We start from the raw sequence: 21,098 nt of genomic DNA on the forward strand, positions 1-21,098 counted from the left end.
AGGATTACGATCTAACTTGTCTTCTATTCAAAAACGATCTTGATCACACAGGGTCTTATCCTGAACTAAAACGCTAACTATAATTTTCCGTCTAAAAGGAACTAATCACGGAGGTGTCAATCTAACCGGGAAATATTTCGCAGCTTTCCTCGGAAGCGGTTACATTTAGCTTCAACGGAAGTAGTTACACCTCTTATTTCTTTAATTCTATCTCCATGCCCTCGTTAAGTTAAACTATTCCCCCTCTTCTCCCCAAATAATGTTGTATCGTGATTTCGTGATCTTCAAGCCACATACAGACAACATTAAATTGGGGAGGGGGTCTTGTCAATAATTTAGAGTGTGGTAGGAATAGGAGTATTACTCTACACATAAATAGAACTTTCCAAACATGATGCGTCAACTATTAATAATGCTGGTTGTAAATATTGGATGAAACAAGAAGCCAAATCTTGTCAAACATATTTAGGAACCGCGAACCGCTATTTATGCATTACCCTTTCATTTCTTTAGGGGTTGCAAGTTATCGAATAGAGCTAATTAAGCTAGTCAGGAATTAATAATGGGCTTTAAAAAAAAGAAACCGAAACGAAACAAAAACAGACAACCAAAAATTCATGAACCGAAATAACAGGCTCTTTGTCGTTATATACAAACATCGAATGTTTTAACCAACTTCGATCAAGAGTTTTCTTGCTTTAATGCAATATGAAGAACTGTGTAGTTAAACCAAAAAACTTCGCAAATTACATTAACTGTTGCTCAAGCGAAAAAAAAGAAAAAAATACACTGCTGTTTCAAACAAATTGGATGTTTTGGATTGACACGCAGTTTACTTTGTTGCTGCTCTGACCTGAAGGCTCATTTTTCCAGTAAAAGTGGGAAAGAGGTTCATGTGAAATCAATTTTGGCTAGGTTTCGCGTGGAGTTTGTGGCGTGGCTCGAGCCATCGGAAGTTGAGTCTGATTTTCTTCACTTTGAGAACGGGAATTTTCTTACGTAGCCGTAACCCGCCAAAAACTTTTTCACTCGCCTCTAAGCCATTTCTACAAAAATCGTGACCAGTGCTACCTTTCAAGCAATTTTCCTGCTTAAAGTCGTAATTTCAGCCATAGGTCGTTCATCAATTAGTCCCACTCTATCCTCAAGGAGATCTTGGAACAGTCCAAACGTATGTAGACTATCTAAAGTGATCTCAAGAGATGTTCAGCTTATACTTATGAGAATTAATTTCCCTCTAAAATGCTTCTAAGTGTGGCAAATGTATGTATTCATTGCAATCTAAACCTCATTCCTAAACTCATCACGAGTATTGCAAGGTCTTACGATGATTCCTCGATATTGCACTGCGCACCCTGTACTGCGTATAAAAATCACATATAGAGGCGATAAGCGCACGCATTCCGAGAACACGGTATTGTTTTTTCAATCAATGGACAAGGTAAAGATGTACGAAAATCTTTAGCTCTTGAACGAGCACGGTGACCAATATCTTTTGGATTGCATAACTTTGGTGCACAAGTTATCCCCTATTAATTTGAGAAAATAAAATAACGCTGATCGAAGAAAAAAAGGGAACAGCTAAAGTGTGCATGAAGTCCGTCACTGGAGGATGCAAAATAAGACTTAGAACGCAAAGACACTAGCAATCTATTGAGTCGATGTCATTTAAAATTCTGTGATTTTTTCTGAAATTATATATGAAATGGTTTCATACGCTCGAAATTTTCTGCCTATCAAGCTTTTTCTTCCAAGTTTTACTTTAAAAATCCTTGCTTCCAACTACCGTAAAATGTGCCGATAAATGACACGCATAATTTGTGACAGAAAGGGCACAAACAGGCATAAATGTCAATATTCGCAATATTGAGACGATGTTTGCTATTTTCATTACAAAAGGCGGTTGAACAGGACAACCCTCTTTAACGGTCTAAATGTAATTAACTGTCTCAATGGCGTAAACTGGCTCAAGGATTATCGAAGATTATGTAAAAGTTTGTGCAGCGAAAAGGTAATCCGAAAGAGGAGACAAAACAAGAAAGGTAGAAATTAAGTACTAAACAAGTCAGCTAGCGAGCCTCCATTTCAGGAGTCCTTTTATTAACATGCTTTGTGCAACCACTCTTACATAGCCCTTCCCGTAGACTGGTTTAATGAGTAATGCTTCTTAACTTGACCTCCTTTTTTCTTGTGCTTAAAAGCGCCAATCATAAAACATTATAACTATTATAACATGATAACTAAAAATAAAGCCTATTGAGAAAAAAAAAGCTAGGGTCTAACTAAAACAGCATCGATAACTTCTCGTGTAACCATAAAATTTTCGCATTACGATGCTCTGTCTCTGCTTTCTTAGGCAGACAGCAGTGGCTGTAATATTTTTGCCGCAGAAGATATCGCCTCTACTACCAGTGTCATCTGCATTTTTACTTCATTTATGCTTCCTTCCTCGAATGCCTTCAAAACCCCAGGGAAGGGTGAGTTTGTGCTCAAAAACAAATGTCTGAAAAGAAAAATATCTGAGAGCATTGAAGAACTGATAAATGCCTTCTCGATTTGCACCATCTGATCATTGACCATGCGCACTTGTAATGGGTCAGCAGTATCCGAGTTCAGTTTTGACTTTGATCGTTCGAAAGCTTGGCTGGCTTTCATGAAGTCGTAAACTGCTTTTTGAATGTACCCAGTCGGAAGTGTTTCGTTATTCATTTTTGTGGGAAGCGCTTTATAACCAGCTAGTAGGGTATTTGCATAACGCTTGACATCGAATGGTAAAATAGAGATGTCTGACAGTTCTATCAGCAAGCCTCCTTCAAATTTTGTAACAGCCTCGTGAAACTCAAATTTAGGATCGATGAATGTTTTCATCCAGTAAAAGTTGTCTTCTTGCGTGTGATAGACAGGGTACAGTTCCATTTCAGGCCCATAGAAATAGCTGAAATCGGCGGAAGGTATCCCCAGATACATATAAAAAGGCAAGTAATCACTGAGAAAAAGGTAAGGTACAACATAGGGCTCGCTGGGATTGTTGAATGAAGGCATTCTTTCCACCATTATGTCATAAAGGCTTGTTTTATTCCCATGTGCGTTGGGATCTTTGACTTTCTTGGCCCAATCAAATATGGCTGTCGAGAGAAGGGGGCAATTTTGGGTTGCCAATACGTAATTGCCACCAACAGCCACGTCTGTGTTCAAATAAACAACGGCTCTATCGGATAGAATCTTCTGATTTTGTTCTACCCATTCTATTGAGCCAATCAGACCAAACTCCTCCGCCCCCCAACTACAGAACTTCAAGGTTCGTCGAGGCCTCCATCCTTCTCGAAGCATCTTGCTGACAGCGCGCGATATTTCCAATAGAGCTGCGGTGCCACTTGAAGGGTCAGCGGCTCCCAAAAACCAAGCATCTCGATGACTGCCGATTAATACGTATCTGTCTGGTTCCTCACGACCATAAACTGTTCCTATCACATTATAGATGGATTTTATTTTTACTACGTTATTGACAGAAAGTCGCACAATGGTGTCAGAGCTGTTGAGACCTGTGGCATTCCTAAAAGGGACGTTAAGTTCTTTTCGCCATTCTTCTGGAACCAAGTTGCCTGCAAATACGAAAAGGAATGTTTTGGGCTCGATTCCATTTCTCCAAACGAAAGCAAGGATTAAACGACATAAAAAATAGCAGTGATACATGATTAGAGAAAAAGTTTCTCTTAAATGTTTTTGGAAAATAGAAATTCAGTGGTACTTGTCATGCAGTTGGAAAGTTAAAAAAATTGAGGATGATAAGTTTTCTCCTTTACTATTTTTTCGAGTTCGAAGTCAAATTCTTCTCTTACTTTGAAGGTGACTAAGCAACTTTAGTGCATCATTGTAAGAGATTGGTTGAGTTGGTATTGCTGCGAAGGCCGTCAAATTTTTGGGTCCTCGGTACATTCCTTCAATAGAGGGTATTCTGCGAGTCAGTGGGTCACCAAAGTTTGCGGCCTCTGGTTTCTCAAACACAGCATCGCCAGAGATTTTTGACGTATACGGATAGGTATCATTTGGTCTGGATGAGTGCACATCTGGAAATACCAGTGCTCCAATAGCGCCGAGGCTGACTGCCAAGTCAGTCTGTAATGGAAGGGAAGAATTTTCAGAACAATCAGTCCATGTTAACTTAACATTGATTTCGCAGCCAACGAAGTACCTCTATTTATCAACAAAAGTGAGTGCAACGCATAAAATGGACGATATATTTAAATGGACAACAACAGCGGCATCGTTCATCATCCACCATTTAGCTTAAATGATCCTATTATGGATTAATGATAAAAGGTGACGCTCCTTTTCAGAACATTCGTCCTTCTTTGGGCGTTCTATCTGCCTCGCCCTTCAGGCCGGATTATGTGTTCTATTTCCCTCCAGCTCTTTAAATGGTCTCCCTCTCTGTCCCTTCACCCTTTGGATTTTATTGATTTTAGACAGGGAGGGGGGGGGAGGGGGGCTGTTTCAGCTGACTGCCTCTCAAACTACATAGCTAATCAATGTTCATATGTTATATAACACCTTTAACCCGAAATCCGCGTGAAACCATACAGGTTCTCCAATCACGAAAAGAAGTACAAAATGGCAGTCACTCGATATTACCTTTTGATTCAATTTGATCCAGCGCGCAAAAACTTTGCTTGTTTCGTTTTAATAAATTTTTTAAACAAAGCTTGAAGTACTTTTACTAGTTATAGGTCTCATCAGGAGATGAGCTTGACGGGTCATAATTATTTGTTCCAGAAGGGGAAGAAAAGGAAATAATTTCCTTTTTGGAATATATATATTTTTTTATTTGATGTATCGTTTAACTACATTGGGTCGTGCACCATGACTGCTTGCTTGAAATAAAGTTTGCGTGTACTTACCCGTGCGTAGATCCCTCTTGCAATGACAATTTTGTTTGTTAGAGACACATTAGTGCGATTTAAGAGAAGATTGATGTCATCCTCGGATCCTGCCTTTATAAAAACGAGTTCACCCTCTACAGTTCCGTTTGGTGAGTATGCAAAATACGGAAAATAGTCAAATGCTTTCTTGGCTTTAGGCTCAGGTTTTGCCTGCAAAATGGTACAACGGAAAGAAAAGGATAAATATAAAATTCAAAAATATAATATATCATGATATGGACAAAAACTAATTATTTGTTTCGTTGCGTTCAATAAATCGTTTCTTGGAAACGCGAGCCTTAACGTCCATGGAATAATAAGTTTTAGGTGCGTTTTCTATAAGCATTATCCTAACATTATAAATCGCTATGTACGAGGAAGATATTTATTTCTTCCTAAGTGCTTAGATGTGGCCGTGTTTGACATTGTTTTGTTTGCTATAGTTGAATTTTCTTTCCTTTATTGCTTTGCTCTTTTAACCATTCATCGAAAAAAAGGGCTCTGAATGCCAATGTATCATACCGAGAGAGGATGATATCCCAGCAGAGTATTTTAATACGATAATGCACCAATTGGAATAGTCGCTTGCCTTTAATTTTCCCAGAATTGTCAGCTTTTTAGTTCCGTTGACGACAACCTCTACTTTGTTTGGATTGTCTTCTTGAGGGAGAGAGAGTGGCACTTCGTACTCCGGCATTTCCACTTCGTCGAACCCATATATCCTCCATTTATCCGCTATGTGTTCTGCAAGGTCTCGTTGACGCTGCGATCCAGCCATATGGGGCTCTGACGTGATGAACCTGTATTGTGGTGGATCAAATGAGCGATAACAGTGCTGAACGTGCTATTAACCCTTTACCCCCAATATCTGATTATTAATTCTCCCTTCTAGCTGCTGCACATTTCCTTGTATCTAAGTTAACGAGAATTTGGTGTCAGATCGAGGTAATAACTTTGACCTGATAAGTATGAACATTCTCGTGACCTGTTTGCTAGATTTTGTTTCGACATTATGCGGAAAAGATACTTGTTAATCACTTCTGGAAGTTAAAGGGTTGATTAACGGGTCATTTTTAAGCATACGTAGATTGGATAGGTTAGTCTGTGACTACGTCACGTACAGAGCCGGGTTAAAAATTCGAAAAGGCAGCTATATTAACCCCTTGGCTCCCAGAAATGGTGAACACGCTACTTCTCCTCATAATATCTACACATTATCCAGCAAGCAGGTAATGAGAATACTCAAACTTATTAGGTTAAAGTTGTCATCTTGATCTAACATCAAATTCTCCCAGCTGCCTCACAAGGAAATGTGTAGCAGCTAAATGGGAGAATCAACAATCAGGTCATGGGAGTGAAAAGGTTAACTGGGTTAGGCCTTCTATCCACAAAACACCGGGGGAATCTGTCGCCGAAAACGAAGCGTTTTGAAAACACCGGCTAGAATGGATAAATTTGAAATCTTCTCGAGAAATTTTTGTAAACGAAAACGAAAACACCGACGTCACGCACTTGACCGATCTTTTAACCCGAGGCCTCCTCAAATGACAATTTCAAAGTGGCGGACAACGTAATTGCTGCAACTTTATTTTCGTCTGTTTTAGCTTTATTTTCGTCTGTTTTAATGATTCCGCTCCATCACGTGAATAGGATAGTTCATCTTATCAACGGTGTTCTACTTTCGATCTTTTTGCAACATTTTGTTAAGATTATTAACGAATTTTCTGCTGCAACTGTACAACTAACAGATATTACAACAATTTACAAAACGACGCTCACAACCGGCGAGGAGAGCACGCATGCTCAAAGGTGCATTCAATCGTTTATCACGTGGCTCATCGTTGTAATGTGAAAGCAAATATTTTCATCTTTTCCTGTGTGGACGCAGATCTTTTGATGCAGATAAAATTAAAAACGCCGTTTTCAAATTTAACCGGCACAGTGCGGGTGTAGTCTGTATTTGCATTGAAACAGAGAATGCCCACCTAAGGGGTAAGCTACGAAAAGTCGTAACTCGTTTACAGATGCGCTTACCGTCACAAATACTGCACGGAATTGATCTTTACTAACACTGAAAATTGTCTGTTGAAGACAATTTAAGTTTTAAGTTCCTCATCCTTTGCAACTTTTAGTTTTGGTTGGCATCAATTCTTTGTGAACGGAAATAACTCGATTTACCTTTCAATATCTAAGTCAGACTCGTTACCATAGCTTGCAAAGCATTTGGTTTATGTTTTATCAAACTAAATCAAAAGAAAAATATTTATTATTTGAAAAGAAAACACGTTATTCAATGGCTCTGTATTCCCTTTTCTAGTTGCGAAATACATGGTTTAAGGGGGTTGTTTGACCTTAGTTCCCCAAAATAACATTGTTTGGAAGACAAAAATCATGTCGGCTTGTAATCGAATGGATATTTCAGTTGGTATCCCTCAAGAGGATTGTTAAACCAAACATTAAAAAAAAATCACTATACTTACGATTGCCTTTAAAGACAGCTGTGGCAGTGTTTAGGTGAATTATAAAAATTGGAGTGAAGTTATGCTTAAACATTTATTTTTTAATCGCTTTATGTTTCCTATCACCCAGATATGTATTTTGTCAAAAAAGTCTGTGGAACCCTCCATGATATCATCATCAAGGCGATAAACAATGCGAGTAGATCCCTTTGTTTCTTAAACCTTTAGCATAGGTAAAGAGAATTAAGGAAAGCTCTCACCTGAGATTTTCTTCGATATTTTTGGCCTTTACTTCCTCTTGAAACATGTCATGGTACTTTTCCTTCGGTTTCTTACCGTTTCCATCTCTTCCATCGCCTGAACGGCATATTACAGTATTTTTCTCAGCCTTCATTGCGAAATACCCAATAAGAAATGCCGCAACTGAGAAAAGAACAACCAAAAGAACGACAATGAAGACTTCTCGGCGTCGTGTTGATCGCCTTCTAACTCCTGAAATTTCGAGCTCCATTTTGGCTTTGTTGACATTCAAACTTCGAAGTTTGAACTTCTTAATTCGTTCAAACGCACTGCGAAATATTTTCCTTTCGTCGAAGACTCAACCGCATATCTTTGTGACAGACCTGTCAAATGAAATGAGTGCACAGTATTACAATTTTAATTAAAGTTTTAAAGTATTCAAGTGCTATGAGGCAAATAGCGTTCTGTGCGTTGGAAATTTTCAGCAACTGAGCAATTTTATGAGTTTGTCAAGATCGTCGAATTTGTAGATTGGGGTAAATGGATCCTTGTCGTAACTTTCCTTCAACTGACAAAACGTCATATCGACTGGTCTTCCGTTTACTTTCGGTTCCCCCGTTCCTTTTAACAATAATAATCGAGTGTTTTCGAATAAACACAACACCAGCAATCGAGAAGCGTGAGTGAATGTGAGAGAAAAAGCCTATCAAATGATTTAGTTGGCGGGGAATGCAAAGTTGCACGAAAGAAAATCATCTAATCCTTTTTAACTCAGGAGAAGTTTTGAACGGTCTTTAGACTGATATAACACATTTTGACCGCCTAAGCCATAACGAAGATGAATGTACAACACAAAACACTATAAGCTACGCTTAAAGACCGAGGATCAAATTGAGTTGTTTGACTTCTACACTCAACAACCTTGTTATCAAAATAAACTTTCCCACGGTTTTTCTTTCTACTGTTTACACGACCTTCCTTTGGACCTCCATATCAAGTTATAGCTCTTTTTCTTCAAGTTTGAATAATCTGAACTACTTTTCTAAGTGCGTGTGAATAACAACTGAAAATTCCTTTAAAATTATGAGCAATTCTAGCCAGTAACTCTTCGAGCCAAAAATTCTTTAATTGCTGTCGCACAATAACTTCTGGCTATCTTTCTTAATAAAATCTCTCCCGTCTTATAAAGTTATTACTCATATGCTATAATTAGTCATAGACACCTTGTTAAGTGTGGAAAATTCCGGAAATATATATGTACCCAACGTTTTAAAAACAGCCTTTTTTATCGATCGGTTTAAGATATGCACAGTAAATTGTAAATGGACAAGAAATTAAAAATTTCCAATCCATAAGCGTTTATTTTCAAATGTTTTAATTAATTTCATCGTCTTGAAACTTTTCATATGTTTTTTTGTAATCAAATGAATAGACACATTAGATTATCATTATTATCATTATCATTATTTTTATTATTATTAATTTCACAATATTTATCGCAACTCTTTTGTTTCCTTGCCTTCTGTAGCAATTTCTTATATAAAAAATATAGAAAATTAGACGAATATCTAGAAAATGAGACAAGATTTGAATAAAGCAGATATAAGCTTCTTTCCTGTAGATAGATTTAGATTTGCTAGACAATTTAGCCTTTCCAAGTTCCTCAGTCACGATACATAGAAAACGTAGGTCCGAGCGATTTCTTTCTCTCCTTGGTCATCATGGTTATGCAAAATAAGTTTCATTAAAAGAAATAGTAAAAAGAAAGAAACGCATGTGTCGGGAAATTCTTTTTACCCTGTAAATAAATAATTAAAGCTTCTTTAGCTGAGATAGGGCCCTCGATTCTAACCAGTATTATTCGTACCAGGAATAAATCAGTGAGTTAAGGGATGCAATCCAAACCCGCGAAATAATTTATCAATACCATATGGAGGCGGAATTCAACTTAAATTTTTCACTTTTTTTTTCGATTTTCGAGTCAGCTCTTAATGTGTTGCAATAAACGGCAAAATTAAAACCGATGCTGTTTAAAGTTGTATTATTTTGTTCAAGAAAGTACTCTCGTTGCTAAATATTTCATTATTTTTTTCTTTTGTAGCGTTTTCATCTAATTCACAGCTACGAATGGAGTTCTTGCGGTTACTTAAAAATTAGGCTTAAATATGTATGAATGAAAAGTTTAAATATGGTCAAACACCAGGGGAAGCAGTTTAGCAGTAATTCTGACCATGTTTGAACAGCAGCTAAAAAAGGAAAGAATCATTTCTCGCTTACTCTTTGTTTTAAAAGATGTCCCTCGCGTTTGGTAAACGTGCTCTCCTTCCTTAACTTGTTTAATTGATACAAGGAAGACTCGACAATTAGTTTTTGCATATTCAGTGTCGATTGATTATCTACTCACAATATTTGTTCTCCAACCCCCTTGTGCTAATATCGTTTTTATGTTTACTTTTAATATGTCAGCTATGCAAAGAAATATTGCGCTAAGTGATTAGTTTGTAAAGGTCTTTTGATGCTATTTAGTTAGAACATCCTTCTAAAATGATGGCAATAAAAAAAATTCCAACCAAAATAATTAGATAATTGCAGGGAGACCATTTTTCTTCGCGCGCACTCTTCGATAGGAACTGTCATCTGCATTGGGCAGAAATTCTACCCAAATGGTATTATCGCTTCGGATTTATCCGCTCAATTCATAAACATGTTGTATCAAAGACTGTCAAACAATGACAATCCATGGACAAGAAAATGTAATAAAAAAATGAAAATCTAACCAAGCGTGTGGGAATAATCCATCGCTTAACAGGAGGGAGGAAGAAGAAGTAAAATTAAAGGGTAAAGAGAAAGCGAAAGACCTGTGTTTACATTGTCACAAATGTTAATTGACAGAAGACAAATAGGAATGAGAAATTCATACCAAATTGAACATCTTCGCTGTCATAGCAACGTGCGCTTGGTATACACGGAAGCGAATTCAGCAAGGCCATGATGCTTAAGCGTGCACCATACGAAGAATTTTGCACTGAATTTAGAATAAAAATCGCACCGTAAACATTCCAGCCACTAAAAATGCAAATCGATCGACAGAAGCACACAGAATTAGTTAAGGCAGATCTCTTGTTCTGTTCGTCAATTCATTAATACTTACACAATCTATTTTGCTAATCGCTCTGACGAAGGGCTAACGCTTGAAACGTCAGCTTTTTTACACTTTACGGTGGCCAATTTACGTTTTAAACTCAGTTGTTAGCACCAGATTACCTGCTATACTCTCCCACCGACTCAGCACCACAGTTTCTTCAAAAATCTACCCCCTTTATTATTTTGCTAATTGAGTGGATGGCCCTATAATACTCAAAATTTTGTTAAAATTCATACTTTGTGGACTTACTATGAATTTCTTTTGTAATGCTATAGGTTATACTTTCTGCCGAAATTTAAACACACTTTTATTATACAGCTCTTTTCCTTTTTACAAACAGTGGCATGTTCCTGTATCACCATCACTTTTACTTTAAATAGTGGCGAGTCATTTATTTGTGATTAACGCAATATTTGGAAAGACTTTGTCAGACTATTTCACAGCTAACAACTGTTCAAATACCACCCTAATGCTACTGCCGTACTCTATTGTGTTAATTACTACTTTGCTGACGACTTTGCATTGAAAAGCTTTGGCCTTTGTTCCAAGTACCATTAAATTTATTCGCTTTATCACCCAGTTGACCTGATGGTAAAATAAACTTTTCTTGACCAATGAATATTCAAGCACTCTAAGACAGTCTTTGACATATTAAATTTTTACTCACTTCGTTTTTATCTCTGGCCTTCTCCCTAGTAATTCATGATGAGTGATTCTATTTTTATAACACCTCAGCAAAGAAATAAATTTGAACAGCTTACCTTTACAGGATGTTTAGGGCTTTAAGGAAACAAATTTTTGTTTCATGATATAAATGTGAGATGACCTATCTATGCTGTAACATTTACGCTCGCGACATTCAACTGCTTCATTTGTTTCCTCTAATTTCTTCTGCCACCCGAAGGTTCTGGTCAAGTGGGTAACTAAGTTCAATAAAATGTTATTCTGTTTCCTTTCACTGTTTAATTTTTTTTTTTCCTTTTGAGTATCAAAATTTGAATTTTGTCTATAGATGCAATGAAGCTCCTGCTTGCTGTACTTGCGTTGTGGTTTTGCCAAGCTACATCGGAAACACGAATTCGATCTGGTGGGTTGCATAAATATTTTATGTCTGGAGAGCATTTTCATTATTATTCATTTTTTTTTTTTTGTAGGTCCTTCGAGGTCAGAAAATACGGGAGATATACAAATATTTAATATACGAATACTGCGTCAAGATTCGGCTATTTCCAGAAATCTGTGCGTCGTCTATCGATTTTCCACGTAAACGCTTTCGAGGAAATTAGATATCTGAGGTCTAAAAATAACTAATAAATAGCAGAGATGCCCCTATCACAAAGTTGACATTGAAGAACTAAACGAAATCGAATCGTATCTTTTGTAGGTGAAATATTTGAACTTACTGGAACAAAACATTTCTACGAGCCAGGAGGAACTGAAATTACGCTGAAAGGTAGAGTTCTTTAGGCTCACTTGTCTTAAATAGATGAAGCTCATCCATTGGATTTTTTACACACCTTGTTCATTGATAAATTATGTGAGTTATATCGCACTTCCCTTGTTTTGTTTTACCTCTGGTTTGTAGGTTATTTAAAGTTCTGCAAGCCATATTACTGTCCTTCATGTATTCGCATACCTTATTTGCAAGTGGGTGATGAAAGTGTATGCATGACGGCACGAATTCCTGAAAGAATGTGGAATTGTTGGAAATATAAATTCAGCCATAAAATGAAACTTCCAACGAAGTACGGGAGCTACAAAATATATGTACGTAAAACTAATACTGAGAGACCAAAGTTTATTTGTGACCTTTACCGTAAACGTCATGATCGATCTCGCAACCACTATTACATCTTTGTTAAATTTTTAGAACTAAAATCTCGATCGCTAGTTTCCTTGCCACTTGATCTCGACTCCATAAGTGTTCTTCATGTTCTCCTTAATTATTTTATTTCTGTCGTATAGCTGAAATTGCTACATATTTGAAATGCTCATATTTATTTTCAAGGCATACAGTTTACTAGAGTACAATTGTGGTACAATTCCTGACAACGCACATAGAGTAGTTCTTGGAACTGTTACCGTTGGAAGTAAGTAAACATTTCCAAAAATAAATTAAAAAAACAACAAAATAATATCCCTTTAAAGAAATTGAAATAGCCTCGGTATTTAAGGGAATATCTGGGAATATATAGAGAATAATACATGGGCGCGCGTAAATATGGAATTTCTCTTCGAGTTGAACACGAGAAGAGAAATTGCACATCTACATGTATTACTTTGTTTATTATATAAACAGGATAGTCCTTTACTAAGAATAAAAGCAGACTTTATTTATGAATGAAAGTAAATGAATCGACAATCCCCGAACAACAATCGTAAAGTGCGTTGGCGCTAACTCTTAAGATAGAAAATGCGTTGAATCATGATTACAAAAACAACAATGGTCGTAATTTTCAATTTACAAAAATCTTATCTATTGACTTTGTCCTTACTGACAGCAGAAGTCTTTCAGGTAAACGGCCAATCCTTCCAGTTGTCGATTTTCATTCTCAGCCGAAAGAAATGGTTACACCAAAGCCACTGAATAAGTAACTTTCTGTTTTTCTTTTAGTAAATTGGTTTTCTTCCCCTTCTAGGAACGTTTGAACTTTACTGTCTGTCAGCAATACGGTTTTTTTAGTGTTTTAGCCGCCATAATTCGAGGAAGCTGAGACAAACAACTTTTGTTGAGAATCGTGAAGGCTTTGCCGTTCATTCGTCAACTTGACCGGGTGGCGCCAAAGGCGAGTGACGTGTCAGCAGCTGATTGGCTATATCAACACACGTGAAAAAATAAGACTTTTTTTCACGTGTGTTGTAACGGCTTTTCTCAGGGCCGGAAATACTTGTATAACACTGCAGTTTATGCGATTAAAGGATATACATACTTATGGTGTGTTTCATATCGAAACATAGTCTCCATAAATCTAACTTGCAGATCCACTTTTCTGGCTTGAGGGTAAAACTTACTTCAGTGCGCCCCAAGGAGGGACAATCTCAGTGAGAGGTAAATAAATACACTAAAAGGAATCTTACTGGAGACTGCTGGTCTTTCGCTGCATGTGTATATACAATTGAAATCTAGAGATATGTTGATGACAATAATAATGACAAGGATAATGATGATAATAATATTGATTATAATAATGTTGATAATACTAATAATACTAACAATAATGATGGTAATAATAACAATACTTTTCTTAATGATTAGCGAAAAAAGACATCAACGTTTCGGGAAGATCGAATCTTAACGTAAGTAAAATGCTTCTGAAGGGTATAGCCTCTTAATATTTGACCTCCAAGGTTTACACTTCCAGGTTTCACTTGCAATTGCTTTGATTTTATATAACGACAGGCTGCTACAAATATTGTCGTAAAGACATCTACTGCCCCACATGCATTCGGCAAGTATACTTCCACGCAAGAGCTGGTTCGAGCAAGTGTGCTGGGCATATTCATGCCGAGCGTGATCTTGACTGCAAAGCGCACTGTGCCACAAGAGATGTGAAGGTTCCGAGTGTTCCTGGGAAATACCATGTCAGGGTAAGTATAATCTTATGAAAAATTTCATAGAAACACAGTGAGTTTACCGATTGATCAGCAGACCTTAAAATCTGGTAGAGGGCTAAAGAAGTTTATTTTCTGAATGCTATTGCGCGTTCATTTGTTGTCTTTGGATATCGTTTCATTTGTTTAGCTTTAGGTACAAATTGATTTTTGATCAAATGGAAGAAATCACGTGTATCAGTTCGCGTATAAAAGCTGAAACCACACTAGTGATAGATGGCAGAAGTCTGTGGGTGACAAGCTCTACAGTCAATAAATGTTGACATTTTTAATATGAACTAAGTTAGTGGAGGCTAATAAGACCTAATCAAGATGGTCTATTAGTGAACTTAATTAAGTTTTACCAAGTGTTTTCTTTTCTTCAGATCTATGAGCTTTTGGAGTATAAATGTCGCGAAAACAACTTTGATGGTGGCGTTCCTGTTGGGACTGTTCATGTCTCAGGTAAAAAAATAATATACCATTTCCACAAGTATTATTGTTGTCATGATCATAATTATTCTGGTTGCAATTTTCTCCAAATATTCACTTGCTTAATCGCTTATGGAACATTTTATGAAATTTGTTTCTCTAGATTTGTGTCGGGAAGAACACTCTCTGTGAGAAAAATCAATGTGTCTTAACATTTCACGCGTTTTTTTTTTAAGTTCCATCTTTTAATAGATCCCAACATCTTAGTACATTTACATTCCTCTATATCCTAACTGATAACATCATAACCGCACCAAATTATGTTGCAGACATCGATGAATGTAAGGCGGGAAATCCTTGTAAGAATGGCGGAACATGCGTCAATACCATCGGATCCTACAAATGCCTTTGTCCCAAAGAATTCACCGGTAAATTCTGCGGGGATGGTGAGTTATTATGACAAAAGTGCTGTCTAGTTGCTTTCTATTCTCATTACGCAATGTCAAGTAAAGAGAAAAAGAAACAAAGCAAGCAAACACACGAACAAACGGAAGCTGAAAGAGCAGAAACGGTAGAGTCAATGAAAAAAAATGGGGTAGCATGTTGACTCAGCTTTGGGTCGATATCAGACTCAACTCCGATGTTTGGCTGGAAGGGGTTTGGGTAGGTACATTAACGTATAACCAGGAGAAAGAAAATTTACTTTTTTAAAATTTCTGCTAGTCGTCTCGAGAATAAAACTGTAGGGAGAGGTCCCAGCATATCTCGCTATTTTGTAAGGTTACGCTATCTTTATCTGTCTGGTTTCAACAGATTTGAATGAGTGCAGCAGTAAGCCCTGTAAGAATGGAGGAAGTTGTCAAAATAAGATTGGTGGATACAGTTGCAGCTGTACATCAGGGTGGGCCGGAACGAACTGTGACCAAGGTGACAGTTCTTCTAATTTTTTTGACGAATCATAAACATAAACTTAATGAAGACGGAAAGTGTTAGATGGCCTGTCTTGAGCTCATCTAGTTTAGGAAGCACACTTTCCAATTTTTAGTAAGGCTTTATTTTATAAGAGTTGAAGATAGACAAAATGAGATGATAAGTGGTTAAAATAGTATGGGGGTAAAAAATCATAATAGGATACCTAGGCCTGCTAATCATTTTGAAGTCGTATTTTTGAAACAGGGTATCTGAGGAAATTTGCATCTAACCCACAGATATAAACGAATGTTTAAAAGATCCCTGCAAGAATGGAGGCACCTGTAACAACAACGATGGAGGATACAGCTGCTTCTGCTTCAAAGGCTGGACAGGAAAGAATTGTGACCAAGGTGAGTTCAACAAAAAAAAGAGATTGAACAAGAGTACAGATGGGACTGTTATGCGTGGGGAAATAGGTTCCATGTAGACTCGTGCGACAAATTCCAATTTTTAAAGGGGTGGAGGAACGAAAGAACTCTCAAAGACGTGCAAATTATTGATTTATTATGCAAGAAAATATCTAGCTTTACATTATTTCCTTTATTCATTTCACATCCAGATATTGATGAGTGTTCACTTGCAAGTGGAAATCCGTGTAAGAACAATGGAAAATGTTTCAATCTGTTAGGATCATACAAGTGCACATGCGCTTTAGGTTTTACCGGCAAACATTGCGAAAATGGTAGGTTTGATTGGTAATGTTTTTTCAGAGTTTGATTTATTTAATTTTTTATCAGACTCTTAACATTACCTAGGCACTTAAGTGTACCCTGAATGAAAAATCACCCGGCACCTTTCCTCTCAAGTGTGTCTGTATCAATTGAAAAATGGAAAGTCGACCCTCCATTACTATTAATTCTGAACTGTGTTACTCTGACAAAGCTTTATCATCCTTCACGGGTTGCAAAATGACAAGTTTCTTTCAAGCGTGCCGAATAGATAATCAACTTACGAGAGACTTGGGCTGAGGAAAAAACAACTACGATGACAGCGACCGTCGACGACTCCTAGAATATTGCTAAAGTAACTTGGTGTGATCATGATTATTGATTCAGATTTGGATGAATGCCTTAGCAATCCTTGTAAGAACGGAGGAGCTTGTACAAACAAACCTGGAGGATACCGTTGTAGCTGTGTAACTGGGTGGACAGGGGAACATTGCGATGAAGGTAAGATCTAATAAGTTTTCTTTCTTTCCTTTATTTTAAACCAGTTAAATCCAAAAACCGACTGCTTTTATGCGGCCTTAATCTACTGAAAACTTTTTAAAACACAGCATTTCTGTTATTTTGCCGTGAGAATCGAGCAGTTAGGTATTTTAATAGCATTTACTGCCGTTTTAACCGTTTTTCTTTTTTTTTTTTTAATTTTAAAAGACGTCAACGAGTGCGACAAAAATCCGTGTCAAAATGGCGGACAATGTACAAATCAGATCGGTTCACATGTATGTAACTGTCCGAAAGGGTGGACTGGGAAGAACTGCGAAGTAGGTGAGTGATCGGAAGCGTTTCTTTCTTTCTGAGTTTTTTTTTTTTTTTTTTTTTTTTGTTCTTTTTTTTGTCAAATAAATCCACTGAAAATTAAATTTTCTTCACTTAAGATCTCGATGAATGTTTGGACGGCCCTTGTAAAAACGGTGGCTCGTGCGTCAATAAGGACGGGGGTTTCAGCTGTACGTGCGCTGCTGGTTGGGGTGGAGATTTCTGCGACCAAGGTTAGTGAATTTTGGGAATAAAATGGTAAATGACCTTTATTGAAATTTCTACCTTCCCTTTTTCTCCATAGATATAAATGAATGCGACAACAATCCTTGTCAAAACGGAGGAACCTGTGAGAACAAGGATGGAAGTTACAAGTGTAAATGCGATAATGGATATGGAGGAGAAAATTGCGAGGAAGGTAAACGTATACGTAATTGGAAGCAGACTGATAAATTCTGCACTAAACCTTAGTAGTTTGCATCGCTTTGTTTCTTTGTTTGTTTTTTGTTTCTTGTCTTTGCTTGTTTGTTTTTGGTTACTGTTTATTCTTAACTTTTGCTTTCGTTATCTTTTTTGACCTTATAAGAAAAGGCGTAGCTATCAAGTAAAGTCAATTCTGAGCTGATCGCAGACGAGAAGTTTCTTAAGGGAGGGGCTGAAGGGGTTGGCTGATGCTCTGTATATTTAGGCCATATCTGTTCCATCGATTAGCTCACACGCGGTTAGCGAAGGCTTTGCTACATCTCATTCATCACGAGGTATGGTATTCCCCTTTCAGTGCTTGACTTATGTAAAAAAAATCCTTGTAAGAATGGAGGAACGTGCAAAAGCGACCAAGGAGGATATACATGCAGCTGTGTCCCACAATGGACTGGAAAAGATTGCGAGCAAGGTATAGTGGTTTGTAATGTCACGAGACGAGGAAAATTGTTTAGGCTCAAAAGGTAATATTTCCAGGCTAATTAAAATTCTCTTTCAACTAAATTGTCACCTATCCATGAAAAAGCAATAGTGAGGCTTTTCTCTGGATCCTTAAAAGATTGCAATTCTTATATCATTTTATCTCCAGATGTGAATGAATGTAATAACAACCCATGTCGAAACGGAGCCAGTTGTATCAACTCACATGGGGGATACACTTGTCAATGCGCCGCTGGATGGACAGGAGCCAAATGTGATCAAGGTAGGTTATTAATCTAACTTTAAGGACATAAGTAAAACATGAATAACAAAATAAAGTAAATTTAAACTTTCATTTTGTGCAAGATGCATTACATTTTTGTTCGTATTTGTAACTAAATGTCTTTACAAACGTAACAAGACAGAAAGACCCTACTATCGTTAGTTCCTCGCAGCCTAGTTTCTGTGTAATGAAAAGAGTTTTCACTAAGAGTGTTATCGTCATGATTATTATTATAATTTTTATCATTATCGACTTACCAATCAATATTTTATCGCCATTTATCGTTTTTGTTAAGCCTCGGAATAAAGATATTTAAAAGGCCCTTAAGTCTGATCTGACTACGATATATAAACATCTTACACTTATTCAGACATTGATGAATGCATGAACAACCCCTGCCAAAATGATGGAGTTTGCACAAACACCCAAGGAGATTTCACCTGTCAGTGTACAAACCAGTGGACCGGAAAAGCATGCGACAAGGGTTGGTTTACAGCTCAATGATATTTCTCTATAGCTTTCCAATGGGGAAGTCGCGGTGAGATCCTCTTTTAAGCTAATGTTTTAAGATTTGTTGGAATGGATTGAGTGAAGTCACGTGCGTTAGCTATTCCATCGAGCCATATTTGTGGTCAAAATACTTTCCCAAAAACTAACTTCAGTTATTTCCTTTACTAATGTCTAAGGTTCCAACCACCGGGTGGTTACTCGAATTTTATGTAACGACATTAAAATTTTAATCTGGCCGGCCAAACAGATGCCTTCACGAAGAGAAGTCCATACTAAGTACAAACTCTTAGGTCAATTCATGATCAATGTAAAGAAGCTTTTGTCCTTTTAAGATGTGGACGAATGCGAACTTTTCCCGTGTCAAAATGGAGGTACCTGTCGCAATTCAAATGGCGGTTACGTTTGTGAATGCATGCCTGGATGGGAAGGGAAAGATTGTGAAAATGGTGAGTAAAACTGAAAGCTCCATTTAGTTATGAGCAGACTGGCTGACAAACAAAGCATGTGATGGAAAATGTTTTTTTTTCGCTCGATTCCATAAGTTTCGAGTAGGCCCTTTAATTTACTTACACCACAACCGTGAATATTGAGGTGTTCATTGTTTAGTAGAGTAGATATTTTCTCTTTTTTCAGACATTGATGAATGTGCCAGTCACTATTGTCAAAATGGTGCAACATGCATAAATGACATTGCTGGGTATAGATGCATCTGCCCATCTGGATACGAAGGTTTCTACTGCGATCAAGGTTTGGAAACTTTGATCCCATGCTCTTTGCTCTATGTATAAGTGAATTGAGGATAAAATAGTTACAGCAGTGTGTAAAAGTTTAAATCGACAATCAAAACCTAACAAACGTAGAGGAGTCAAAAAAGAAGATAAATTCCGATCCACAGGCGGACGTGAAAAAAATCGATTCAACTTGATTACGTTTTGCGGTTAGAAGAAAATCCCCCATAAAAAGTTAAAAAAAAAAAGACATGTCAATAAGCCCGACTAGTAAAATTCCGGTATAACATTAACGTCCAAAGAGTAAATATTTACATTTTTTATGGTTAAAATGTTTACAGGAATAAAGGCTTTTGATGGAGTTATTTTTCATAAAGTTTATATATTTTTTTTATTTTTCAGCCCAATCCATGCCAACACCCGCCATCAGTAAGTGTGGTAGACCTATCCTCACATTTTCCGGTTAAAAGAAAGCGGCATGAATACATAATAATTGAAACAGTACTGATGATCGCTGCAACCTTTCTTTTTTCTGTAGGGAACTCTTATGAACCTGTGGGCTGTTTCCATGATAAAGGAGTGGCGCCGCGCCCCTTACCCGAATTTCTTGGGAGCTTCCGCAAAGAAATAAATTGGAAACACGTGGAGCTTACAGTCGACAAGTGCGCAAAACTGGCGCAGAAAAAAGGGTAATATGATTCAAATGAAAAGCTACATTAACGAATAGGAATAAAAGAGATCAATGTTCATATAAAAGCCTTGATTTGGATCTTCCCGCGGGGATGATCTACAATCTAATTTGAGATCGCACAGTATTTCTTCTTGCACTGGTTGTGAACTACATTCTCCCAAAAGTTTAGGCCTTTTAGATGGGATGTCAGAAATACTTACAAGTCAACTACCAACCTATATGTATGGACGTTGACGAATCAGCTGCAAGGCTATCCCCATTATTTTGTCAGCATTACTTAGCAATGGCGGTTTACCCTGAAGTGAATAAGGGAACATAAGTGTAATGTCGAGGCATGGACCTAGGCCTCTTCACCTGGTGTCCAAAACAATAACCACTTATCTAGCAGGCCCCACATGAGAGATGAGGAATACAAAAATAAGCAGGAAAGTATGTTTTGTTTTTGTTTTTTTTGCTTTTCAGGTACGCATATTTTTCTGTCCAGTATTATGCGGAGTGCTGGTCAGGTCCTGAGGCTGGAGATACTTACGCTAGAGAGGGAAAAGCTACCAACTGCCTTAATGACGCTGTGGGAACATCGTTCACTAATTATGTTTACCGCTTTGTAAACTAAGGCTCTCCGAGCAGCTTTAAGTTTTAGTAAAGTAAGTAAGGACATGAAAGAAAATCAATAAATCATTTGCCTCAGGGCTGACCATAAATGTGTGTGATCGCTTGTGTTTCAGGAGGCGGTCCACCATGTTTACA

General features: G+C 37.3%; 2 protein-coding genes across 2 annotated transcripts; one reads left to right on the top strand and one right to left on the bottom strand.

Moving 5' to 3' along the window:
- Positions 1 to 2,065: 2,065 nt before the first annotated feature.
- On the bottom strand, positions 2,066 to 9,989 carry LOC131772267 (aminopeptidase NAALADL1-like). Its single transcript, XM_059088154.2, has 6 exons — positions 9,896 to 9,989; positions 7,639 to 8,001; positions 5,509 to 5,719; positions 4,899 to 5,090; positions 3,840 to 4,116; positions 2,066 to 3,602 (listed from the first exon to the last, which is right to left on the bottom strand). Exons 2-6 carry the CDS (start codon positions 7,887 to 7,889, stop codon positions 2,353 to 2,355), a joined length of 2,181 nt encoding a protein of 726 aa, XP_058944137.2. The 5' UTR covers positions 7,890 to 8,001; positions 9,896 to 9,989; the 3' UTR covers positions 2,066 to 2,352.
- Positions 9,990 to 12,750: 2,761 nt separating this feature from the next.
- LOC136283681 (fibropellin-1-like) lies at positions 12,751 to 19,386 on the top strand. Its single transcript, XM_066172882.1, has 16 exons — positions 12,751 to 12,853; positions 13,744 to 13,812; positions 14,164 to 14,351; positions 14,741 to 14,819; positions 15,116 to 15,232; positions 15,600 to 15,713; positions 15,995 to 16,108; positions 16,318 to 16,440; positions 16,814 to 16,927; positions 17,135 to 17,248; positions 17,359 to 17,472; positions 17,544 to 17,657; positions 18,018 to 18,131; positions 18,309 to 18,422; positions 18,793 to 18,906; positions 19,265 to 19,386. Exons 1-16 carry the CDS (start codon positions 12,751 to 12,753, stop codon positions 19,384 to 19,386), a joined length of 1,827 nt encoding a protein of 608 aa, XP_066028979.1.
- The last annotated feature ends 1,712 nt before the right edge of the window (positions 19,387 to 21,098 follow it).

The sequence above is a fragment of the Pocillopora verrucosa genome, chromosome 10 (assembly GCF_036669915.1).
Source record: "Pocillopora verrucosa isolate sample1 chromosome 10, ASM3666991v2, whole genome shotgun sequence".
Lineage (NCBI taxonomy): Eukaryota > Metazoa > Cnidaria > Anthozoa > Scleractinia > Pocilloporidae > Pocillopora > Pocillopora verrucosa.